Genomic DNA, 12,170 nt, shown 5'->3' with positions numbered 1-12,170 from the left:
ATGTCCCATGCCACTTGCACGCGCAGTCCCAGACAGGTAATCCATAGAAAATCCATCAGTGGTTGCCAGAGACCAGGGAGAAAGGGAATGGGAGTGGCTGCTCACTGGCCCCAGGACAGCAGGCTGGCAGCAGGTTCAAGGCCAACTTAGGGGCAAAGCCTGGCTCCACTGACCAGCTGTGTGGCCTCAGGCAGCTCTGCCTCCCTGAGCCTCATTACCTGTACAGAGAAAATGAAGGTCTGCCTCTCACAGAGCCATTATGACACTCAAATGACAGATTCTGTGTGACTGGGGCATATTAAGTGTCCAATAAGTGACAGAACTCAGCATGAGCTGTTGCTTGGCAATCCCACCTCCTTCTGCCCCAGATGAGGGAATGCCTCCAACCTGAAATAGCCAAGTATCTTAATCAGCATCTGACCCTTAGGGATGAAGCTCCTGGTAAATATAAGAAAAGAGAAGGGGAGATTGAAAACTCTAGCTGTGTGCTTATACCATGGTGTAAATGATTCCCAAGGGCTGGGTGCAGCTCAGTGGTACCTGCAGGCACAAGGCCCTGGATCCAATCCCTGCCACCAAAACAAACCATAAATACATAGTGCTCCTGAGGACTTGGCCGTGACTCCTGGCTCTCGCAGCTTGTGAAAAGACTGTTCCTTTAGTGAGTGTGGGGTCTTAATGAAATAGTCTCCATTTCTATTGGATGTCAAGTTCCCTCTTCTGAGTCTAGCTTATCATGTTTCCTGTTGGCTGTTCATTTGTTCAACCATTTCAGAAGCCTCCTCTGGGTGGGGCTTTGGTAGGGGTCTCCCAAAGACAGGGGCATAGGAGGCAGCCTCTGCCGCCCAGGAGCTTGCTGTCTCCTGGGGAAGATAGAGCAGAGAAGCAGCCAGCAGTCACCAGTTTGCAGAGGGGAAAGCACTCTGACTATAGCAATAACAAACATTGCTACTATGAACTGCTGTTGCAGAAGTGGGTCTGAAAGGCTGCATGTACACACTGGCAAGGGGCAGGCCATGCATGCCTCAGAGCTCTGGCCCACCTCTCAGCAGCCCTCTCAGGAAGCCCAGCCACGCCCTCGACAGCAGTCAGCCACAGGCGGTCAGTTCTTGTTCCTCAACTCCAGCTTCCCTGATCCTGCGCCTGCTTCTAAATGTGCCTGTGAACTAACCACACGGTTAGCCTGCCTCCAGGGTCCCCAGACCAGCACCCTTCAGTCAGAACAGCTCTGAAGTTTCCCTTTTTTCATGACTGTATTAGTCAGGGTTCTCTAGAAGAACAGAATCAACAGAAAGTATGACTATGAAAAGGGGATTTATTAGATTGGCTCACCCAACCAGAGCTGGGTAGTCCACAATGGCCGTCTACAGGCTAGAGAGCTGGAAGAAGCAGCAGCTGCACAGTCCAAGAGGCGGAAGCCCCAGAACAAGAGGGATCAACAGTGCTACTCTAGTCCAAGACCAAGGCTTCTGGGAATTCCCTGGAGAATCACCAGCAGAGTCCACTTTGGAAGATGGAAGAAGGGAGAGTTCAATACCCTCAGACGATCGAAGCAGCAATCAAGAACCCTTTCAAGAAGAGTCGAGCTTACATCTGCTACTGCTTCCTTGTTCTTCCAGCTTTTATTCCATCCTAGTGGGTGGTGCTGCCCATGCTTAGGGAAAGTCTCCACTTCAGTTCACTAGCCCACATTCCAGTCATTCCTGGACACACCCTCATGGACACACCCAGAAGCCTCTTAATCATCTGCATCTCTTAATCCAATCAAGTTTATAATTCAAATTAACCATTACAATGGCAAAGCTCCCATGTGGCTCATCTCTGTCTGTGAGTGATTATCACAAGAGATGGTGTCCATCTCCATTGCTGCAGGAACCCTCGAATGAATAGCCTGTTTGTTCTCAATTTGGTGGGCTTCCCTGACTTCCACAGTTCTAAACACTTTAAGTGTATCAACTTACTTATCTGCTAAAACCCCAGGACATATGGATGTATATCAATTTCCATTTTATGGACAAGGAAGATGAGGCACAGAGAAGCTAAGTGCTCTGCCTATGTCACACAGCTAGTCAGGGGAGGATGGGATTCGATCGCAAGCAGCCTGCTTCTATATCCCTTGGTCTTAACCACTGTGTAGTACTTCCTCTTCTGGCAGAGAGATATGAAAACAGAAGGGACATCCAACGTGGTCCTGGGGATAATCCCAGTATTCTCCATGGAGGTGTTCTCTGCTGGGAAAAGAAAACTTAAAACAAAATCTTTCCTCAGCTCCGAAAAACTCTCCCTGGGTAGTACAGGGAAAAACAGTTTTATCACTAAGTAATTAACCCAGAATATGAAGCAAATGACAAGCAACCTGCTAAGAGATTGCAGAGACAGAAAGAAACTCCCCCATTGCATATAACCAAGTGGTTATAATCCACTACATACCTAACTTCAGGGTCAATCCCCGGTCCTCAAGTGAGGGGACTTGACAGCACCATTTGTCACACTTAGTCCATTCTAGATTTGCCTGGCAATTGGGGTGACCACCTGCTTAACTGATTGTCCAGAAGAAAAATAAACTTGCAGATCTTTATGACAAGAGGTAGTTCTGCAAGTCGGACCAAGGTACCCAATGAAATTAGACCACTTCTCTCCCTCAGAAACTGGGGGACCGGGATGCTAACTCCCAGGTCCTGGAGAAAGGCATCCTGGGTGTTAAAGACACACGCTTGCCTGGGTTTCAGAAGGATTTATATACATTTCAAAGCGAAGAGAAGGGACTTGGAATTATAGCTCTGTAAAGTAAAGCTGTAGGGGCAAGGGAGAGGATGAAGCCCTTTCTTCTCTTCCTTTTTATTTGCTTTCACTCTGTCTAAAGGGAAAATCTGACTTCTTCCTCCACCCTCGGCAGCCTGGGGCAGAGCTTGACTGGCTGAAGCTTGAACCTGGTCCCAAGCCCTGCTTTCCCTGCAGGAGATGCAACCCAGCCTCCTGTCCTCTTTCTCCCTAATCCCTGGAGCCTCACCAGGAAGCTGGGCCGCTAACATCTTTCTCCTGCTGTGTGGCATCTGGATGGATCGGAGTCCATGAGAAGTCAGGGGAGACCTCTGTTCTGGGAGCGCTTCCTGTGCCAGGTCTCAGCTTCCCGTCACTAAAGCCAGTGGGTTGAACTGGGTGTCTCCAGGGTAGGCTTCCAGCAGGTTCTCAGGTCCTGGCTGGATCTGCACCTCCGCCACAGGGTGAAGTGTCTGGGAAGCCACCCTTTCCTTGTCTCAGTCACGGGCGGGTGAGAGGGGTTTGTTTACTGCCACCTGCCAGATCCATCTTTAAAGCTTCCTATCAGTGTCCCCAAGCAGTGTGACACGGACATCAGGATCACAGGGCTCTTTGTGTGGAATGCAGCTGTCCTCACCGGTGACATCTTGGAGGGTCACCATCACATCTGAGTGTTAACAGTGATTGCCTAATATAATGGTATATCCATATCTTGTTCACTTCTCCAGTATCAGGAGGAGATCCCGTTGGCCCCCAAATGTCTCTTTCAGCCATTTCTCTTTCCATACACTCACTCCTAGTCCACATATTGCTTTTGGTTATTATATTTCTTTGTTCTATTTTATTTTCTAATTGTCCTCTGACTTTTTTTTTTTTAATGACATTGACTATTTGGTGACCTAGGCCTGGTTTACCTGGCTGTTTTCTTATGATGTTGCTTATCTTATTCCCTAACCATGTATTTCCTGTGAACTTGAAGTTAGGTACGAGAACTTTATCAGGTTGTATCTTTGACCTGGTGAACCAGGTCAGAGGCACATGCTCTCCAATGGTCTCACCGATGTGATGCTCTGTGCTCACTTGGAGATGTTGGTAAGCAGAAAATCTCTTCACTGTAAAGTGCATTTCCCCTTGGAATTTAGCAAGTAACCGATTGGGTAACATTTTGGCACCGTGGGGAATTTCTGTTCTGCTGTTACCTTTCACCCAGTTGGTTTTAGTAACCGCTGGTGAGCTTGGCTAATTTATTTCATTGGCTTTGTAAGATAATTTTCTTAAGTCTTCCTAACTCTTGTTCTTCCTTCTTTTCTTCTGTTCATCTGTCTACCCATTTATATCACCTAATTCTATTATTCTTTCTCCATTTATTAGTTGACAATCATCTATTAAGAAAAGTTTTCTCTCAGAGACTTTCTTACCTCCTTAAAAAATGTTTAAATACATTTCTTAATTATCAAACTTTAGAATCAAGACTTGGTGTAACTTCCACATTCCACCCTTGACTTTCTGGGTCTGGTTTATTTCACTTAACATGATGTTCTCCATTTCCATTTACCAGCAAATGCCATAATTTCATTCTTCTTTGTGGCTGAGTAAAACTCCATTGTGTACATATGTCATAGTGAATTTCATCTTTATGTATATCTAAAAGCACTGATTTAAAAAAGAAAAACTATAAATAAATAGAAGGAAGACCAACAGAATAGAGAAAAGGGAACAGGGGAGGGAGGAAAGGGGGAGTACTAGGAACTGAATGGGAGCAAATTATAGTCCATGCTTGTATGATTATGTTGAAAGGAACCCAAATGTTATATATAACTATAATGCACTCACTAAAAAAAAAAAAAGTTGATATAAGAGTCACCACCAATGATGGAAAATAGGATTTTGTCTCCTGATTTTTTTTATCACTATGGACACATTGATTTTAAAAATATATATTGTCTAGTTCTATCCACTGAAAGAACTTAGAAGCAAAATCACCCAGTAGCAAAGAAGCCTCCTAGCACCTGGATCCTGGTTTCTATTAGCTGCTACTACAAGAAGCCAGGGATCATTGAAGAAGTGACTGACTTCGGGTCCAGGGCAGATAAATCCAAGAGGAGTCTGAGACATCTCATTAGGGCAAATAAGAAATTTGAATATCCAAATGAATGACTATGCTTTGTACACAAAGATTCATTCTGAGTTTTGAGTTATTTCCTTAATTCAGCTACCCAGAAATGGAATTCCTAGGGGGTTATGACCATACAATACACATACTTACCATGTATGTATGCATGCATATACGTGTGTGTTCATGTATCCACATATATGTAGATGTGTGTATATACGTGTACACACACACATGCGCGCACACACACACTCACACACACACATATTCCTTTTCCTAAAGGAATTTGAACCGCACACATCCCACCACTGATGTTGGTAAACTTCCTGTGTCATACTGGCGAGGGCTGTGTTTTGGTAGATGCTGCTGAGGAAGGGGTCTCCATTCCGAGAGCTCACTCTCACTTCCCCGGTGTCCACCATCTAGGCTTGGTGAGTTCCGAAGCTCATAGATAACAGACATGGCCCAACAAACCCACCATCTTTTCAGGGACCTCTGCCTTATCATTTTCGTTGATCCGAGGGTGTTATTATGTTAATGGCTGGTATCTCAAACTGCCCATGTCTTTCTAGCGCTGATTTTAAATTACATTTGAGGGCTATTATTAGCTTAAGACCAGGACTTGCAGCTCGGCTGAATACTGACGATTGGGACAGGATGCAGAACCCTCTGTGTGGGGAGGTTGCGGCGAGGACTGGTGTTCATCAGAATGTGGCGAGAGCACTTTCCTCTCCGCCTTCCTGGTCCTAGCAGGGCGGAGCGGCTGGAGCAGGGCTCTGCATGATAATCACCCATGACTTCTATGCCTTAGGCAGATTAATGAAATACTCTCTGCCTTCCTTTGCTTTACTTTTTTTTTTTTTTTCCCTGTAAGAATCTGACCTCTGGGTCTTCTCTGGGCATTTTCTGTATGAGCAGAGATGTTTTTCACTAAACATGTGTGTCTGTTGATGAAACATTGCTGAAGGTAGCAGCTCCCAGTTTTTAAGGGATTTCTATTTGCCAGGCGCCAGGCCAAGCATTGTCTATGTGTTATTTCACTTATGTTTCAAAGCAACCTAAAGGGGTACACACTATTCACATCCCCAGGACAGGGAGACTTAAAGGGGGCAGGTAACTCACCCAGGGTTGCACAGCTATAGAGCTGGCTTCAGTGCCGATCTGTCTCACTACCTCCTATGCACTCAACTACTTGCTATGCTGTGGTGTGACATTCCTTAGGCTATTCTGGGCCACCCACAGTGGGGTCAAATGCATATACCAATGTCAGAGTGACATAAGGATTATGGGGTTTCTCTTAAACATCTCAGAAAAGGCACACAAAGCCATTCTTAAATAGCCTAGCTCTTTTTTTCTCTAACAAAAGGCCCTTTGACACAAAAAGTAGCAGATAAATGAGACTGGGCATCAGAGGACCTGGATCCAAATCCTGGTTTTATAACCCAAGTTAGCAGACCTTGTCAAACCCTCATTGCATTGACTGTAAAATGGGGCTAGAAGTGTTGTCTATTTTGTCTATTTTGCCAGGTTGTCAAATGGTTTAGATGGAATAACACAGGCACGAGGCACCACAAGTTATAAAAGGCCATGGCTAAGCTTGTCATCTTTGAACAGCAGAGAAGAGAGGGGCTGCTGGGATCCTTTTTCTCTGATCCCAATGTATATTCTGCTGATTTCTACATATGCTCTCTTCCAAGCATTCTGGAACCTAGCTCCACTTAAGTTGACTTTCCTTCAAATTGGAGCTACTGGATGAAGCATGTCATTTATGAAATGTAGTTTGGTGGTGCTTAAGTCACCCACTGAATGGCCTCTGGAGATGTCTGTTTGCACATAGATGTGCCTCTGCCATGAGTTTTGGGCTCATTTCTTCCAATCATCAAGGCTTGCAAGAGCTGCTCAGGCCTCAACTCTGCCTTTCATAAATCCTAGAAGGTAGAGCCAGGTGGTCAAGAGAGCAGAGCATCTGGCCATTTGACACAGGAGAAGATAGATCTGGGAAGACCAGTGTCTTTAGATGGCGATTAGGAAGAAAATCATGGGATCATCTCATGTTAGAGCTGAGAAGAGCCTTGTGAAGCTTCTAGTCTATCTGGCAAATGGATAAAGAAATCTGCTGGCAGCTGCTACCACAGAAGCCACAAGCCTTGGTATCACACAGACCTGGGCTCAGATTCCAGTTGGCTGGCCTGTTGTGTGCATGACCTTGGAAAAGTTACTTGACTGCTGTGTCTTGATTTCTCCACCTATGAGAAGGAGCTCTGCCTTTGCCTTGCTTATCGCTGAGTGAGAGAGGGAGAGAGGATAGAATAAATGAACTGGAGTAAAGTGAGCAATCAATAAATGATGGCATCTGCAGTTAGAGTTCTCTTGTGATACTCCATCTCCAAAGCTGCGTGAAAGAGGGATTACAATCAACAGGAACTTTCTTTTCTTTCTTACTGTTTTCAAATACATCCTGATGCTTATATATGTAAGCCATTGACTGTAGGGCCAAGGTTTCTCAATAGGAATGAGAGAATGCATATGTTCATGCAGTTGAGGAACATTTCTGGAATTTAGGACATTTAAGTTCGGGTTTGGTCACGAAGAGTGACCAAGACCTGTAACAAAAGCCCACTGCGTTTATTTAACATGCAAACATCCAGCCACTTTATCTTCTTTTGCCCCTCAACCTCACACCAAATATTCAAATTCTTTCTAATTTCTCCCAGACCTGCTTGGTGGGTAGTCTTGTCTTTTCAGGGCGAATGGTTAAGTTAACACAGGCCCACAGGTTCAGCTGATTCAGACCTTTTCACTGGGGTGAGAAGTAAACCTGCCTTGAAATCAGGTAATATCTGATCCTTGTGTGATCCAGAGAGAGGCACCTGAGCAGTGATCATATGTCCCGAAACACTTCTAGGACAGCCCCTCCCAGTTCTGCCTCCTGGTATCACCTTAAATCTCAACAGACAGAGCCAAAGGAGGCAGGAGGAGGGCGAGTCTCTCTCCTCCAGTAAGACCAGATGCCCAGGAGATCAGGGGTCCTATCTTAGTCATTGAGTCTCTATTGCCTATAACAGTGCCTGGCACACCGAGGTTCCCCAAAGGAGTGAGTGATTGCAGGAATGAGAAAAAATGACGACTTGTGTCGCAGTCCTGTCTCATCCTTTGATGATTCAAGATGTACATCACTGTCAATGACTTTGGCAAACTGCTTTTTAAAAGCACATTACTTCTAATTTTTGAATCACAGGGGGTGTTTCTTATAGATGGGGCAGGAGGAGGGGTGATAGAGTAAAAGGATAATTCTGAAGCAAATAGGTAGACACAAAAGGGGTGAAGGATGACAGAGGAGCCATCGGGTAGATGTAGGGTCCCACCCACCAACTTCCTCTTGAGGGTCACAGATGCAAAAGGACCTGCCACTCAAGTCCTCAGTCCCCTTTCGAATTGCTTTTAAGTTCCTATCATGAGCATTATTTCTTCACCTATTAAATCACGATCAGCAGCATGATACACCTGACTGGTTGTGTGTGTAGCCATGTGCACACATGCTGCCCTCTCCTTCTGCAAAACTCAGCAGAAACATTTTGGGGCTTTTATTCTTCATCATAAATGGTTTCTTTCCCCTGGAACTGAAAAGAAAGCAGTGTGTCTCCAAATCAGCAGAACGGTCCCAGCACTTGCTGGCCTTCTCTGACACGGTAGCCCTTCCTCTAGAATTGGCTTTGCCCTGGCAGGTCTTCATGCGTAGGAACGGAAGCACTTGTCTTTACACAGGGCAAGGTCGAGGCCGAGTTCCACCTGGTCACAGCCGAAGAAGCTGAGAAGAACCCTGTGGGGAAAGCACGGAAGGAGCCGGAGCCCTTGGCCAAGCCCAAGTGAGTGGAGCTGGGGTGGGGCAGGATGGGGAAGGGCCTCTGCAGTCCCTCTAGTCTCAGAGGACGTGTGTTCCTCTGGAGCTTCCCTAGGGAGAACGGAGGAGCAGGAGTTGGGCGGTCAGTGCCACCCAACCCATGCAGCTTGTGTTTCCACTGTGGAGCTTTCCTGAAAGCCCTGGAGTCTGCAAACAGAGAGGGCCCTGTCTGTGACCACCACACCAGCATTTCTACAATGCCTTCCTATTCTTTTTCTACTTAGGTTTCATGCAAATATGAATTTCACAAGGTTTTCTGCTTGACTTCCAATTGAACATACAGAATTGTCTTAATGTTGCTTTTTTATTCCTTTACTGAAAAGTTTTCCTATGTTGCCATGGTTGTCCTAACTAGGATTCTTAATATCTATGGAATATTTTACAGATTAATGCCCACGATGGACTTGATCGTCACCCCATAATCAGATAGTCAATTTTCTCCTTTTTTCTATAATATGATGAAAATGTTTTCCTTTTGTAAATCACTAAATTCCCAGAAGTAGATTTACTAGGGAAAAAAGGTTGCTTTATTGAATTTGGTCCTTAGTTACATAAAAATTAAGAAGTAAATAGATATAGATATGAAATATGTAATCCATTGAAATTCTATGTGTCCTGTTCCACGTGTCTCAAGACGAGTGGTCTCGTCTTTATGCCTTCCTTTCGTCTCTTCCAGTGCTAGGAACATACCAGGTGCTTAGTTATTCACTAACTCGGTTATTTATAAGCACCCAGTAGAACGCTCTGGAGAATACAGAAGAGATGCAAGACGTAAGATATACCTTTCTGGGAGAAATAAGACTCATAAACTGGCTCTCAGAGTGTAGAAGACAAATAAATCAAGTGATAGGTCAGACAGGAATTCAGAGTGAGAGGCCCATTATGGACTGAGGTGGTCAGAGGAGGCTCCAGGCAAAACGAGGCCTGAACTGGTCACGGTGGGGCCTCTGGAGGGCGGTGGGGCCTCGGCTCTAACTCCAGACCAAGCTTCACTGTGCTGCGGGAACCGTCACCACCCACACGCCTGGTCGTTCCTGCTTTAGGCAACACGTGGTCTCTTCCTCCACTCTCAGGCCCCAGAAACTGGGTCCTCAGAAATCGGGAGCCAGGAATACTTCCTGAGGGCCTGGGAATCCCGAGTGTTGGCCACGCGACCCCCTGCCCTGATTTTCTCTTGCTTCCCTGCAGCCGCCCAGACACCTCCTTCTCCTGGTTCATGAGCCCCTTCAAGTGCCTGTACCACCTCATCTGGAAGAACTACAAGAAGTACATCATCATCGGCTTCATCCTGATCATCCTCATAATCTTCCTGGTCCTCTTCATCTACACCTTGCCTGGAGCCATCAGCCGAAGGATTGTCGTGGGCTCATAGGGGTCCTGCAGGGCCGGACCCTCCTTTCTGTAAACCCTTTCCTCTTCCTCATCTGCAAACATCTAAGAAAGTACCAGGCAAGGCGTCATGCTGGATGCTGAGAGGACAGAGGCGCAAAGGACTCAAGAACTGTCCCCGTGTCTCTGGACAGATCCACTCTTCTTGAAGGAGTGGGAAAGAGATGCTCCCTCCCGTCCCAGCCCCTGCAGCCATCTCACAGTCTTTAGCCTCAGTCATGCTTGTGGCCTGGGAAGCATGGAATAGTGACTCCTTCACCTCAGGGTAATCAACAGGGACCCCAGATTGACTTAAGTGGATGTTTTCCTTATATAATTAGCGATATTCAGAGAGACTGAACTCTGGGTCTGAGATTTTATTAGAAGTACCTTATGTTAAGTGAAATGTTGCAGCAAACAGACAAAAATATGCGAGCAAGTTACTAGATATTTACGCTGTCCTGTATATCTTAACCTTTAAAATCCCTACAGTTTACAGAACGCAGTCACTGATTCAGGCTGGGAAACTGGCTTGGAGTACAACTGCCATAAATCATCTAACATACTTCATTATTGACATCCCCATCCAGAGATAAGATGTTGCTGGATCATTTTCATTAAAATGACCATGTTTAATAGTAATGGTGAGTTCTGAAGAAATCCATTTTGATTTATGCTCTCCTGCAATTTCCAAAAGAAATTTTACAATTTGTTGTAAGATATGTGAAATATAACTCTGTGTGTGTGTGTGTGTGTGTGTGTGTGTGTGTGTGTGTGTGTCAGGGGGAGCTCCACAGTCCAGTAGGAATACTCATTTCTCAGGTACACAGAGCTACCAAGTACTGAGTTCCCATAGACCATACCTGACCGATATATGTGCAGGCTCAATTATGAGCCTCTAGTGCAAATAAATTTCAAAACCAGTCTTAGGAACACTAGCCCATGCACTTGTCAAGTGGGGTCAGTTGTTGCTGAAGAGAAACTTCTGACCTTCACATTTTGTCCAAGCCACGGAGTTGAAGCAAGGGACTGATTTTCAGATATAGAGGAAAGAAAAGAACTGCAATGTTTGGTCTCAATTCTGAAGCAGAATTTTTAGCTTCACGTACAAACAACATGTCAATCATTTACTCCTTCTATAATAAAGGGTCATTTTTGGTGGCATTGGGGAAGTTGGTTTGGGATTCCTTTCTTGACACCAGAAGCACCAGGGCCACTGTTTTATTTTTTGATAGGCTTGCACAGATGACTCTCCTAAAGGCAAGTGTGTCTACTTCTACATAAAACATCATTCTATGGAGGAACTTTAGATTACATAGAGGGAAATGAGAGGTAGGAGGAGGTGGGTGCATGAAAGATGGTGGACTGAGACATCATGACCCTATGTACATGTATGATTACATGAATGGTATGAATCTACGTCGTGCACAACCATAGAAACGAAAAGTTGTACCCCATTTTTGTACAATGAATCAAAATGCAGACTGTAAAAATAAAAAATTTAAATTTAAATTTAAAAACATCATTCTAGAATGTCCCTGATTCATCAAAAAAGACCAAAGCACGTTCTGTGGGATATTAGACTCAAGCATCGATCTCTGAAATTTGGCCCTAGACGCTCCCTCCCTGGTAATCATCGTGCCCCATTTTTCTGAAATGCTGAGAAACAGAAAATGCACTGGTTTTGTAATGTTTTCATGTGAGGTGGAGATGGCCACTGGCTTCATTCTTACTGTGCAATAATGCACCGCCATCAACGATGTGGTCAAAAGTATGTGATGCTGCGTGACATATACCTAGAATTCACGCTAAGTGAGCTAAAATGTGCATCAGCAAACTGTATGCACAGCATGTTGAAGAAAGGAAAAATAGATGCGTGCATAGAAAAAATGCCTGGAGGGATGTTACAAGATGATGATAGTGACTATCTTCAAATAGCATTATCTTTTCTTTCCTTCTTGCTTTTCCATTTCTCCTAAAACTTCTAAGATAAACATGTATTGGTTTTACTGTAAAAAGTTTAATGAG

General features: G+C 44.9%; 1 protein-coding gene across 1 annotated transcript in view; it reads left to right on the top strand.

Moving 5' to 3' along the window:
- Fer1l6 (fer-1 like family member 6) overlaps window positions 1–11,501 on the top strand; it is a 116,701-nt gene extending 105,200 nt beyond the window's left edge. The window contains exons 39-40 of the mRNA XM_047542602.1: window positions 8,639–8,739; window positions 9,963–11,501. Coding sequence (XP_047398558.1) covers window positions 8,639–8,739; window positions 9,963–10,146 — 285 coding nt within the window. The 3' untranslated portion in view covers window positions 10,147–11,501. The remainder of the gene's footprint in view (window positions 1–8,638; window positions 8,740–9,962) is intronic.
- Window positions 11,502–12,170: the final 669 nt, after the last annotated feature.

Source organism: Sciurus carolinensis, chromosome 1, assembly GCF_902686445.1.
Source record: "Sciurus carolinensis chromosome 1, mSciCar1.2, whole genome shotgun sequence".
Lineage (NCBI taxonomy): Eukaryota > Metazoa > Chordata > Mammalia > Rodentia > Sciuridae > Sciurus > Sciurus carolinensis.
Note: the sequence above shows the minus strand (reverse complement) of the source record. Positions and strands in the feature narration are given on the sequence as shown.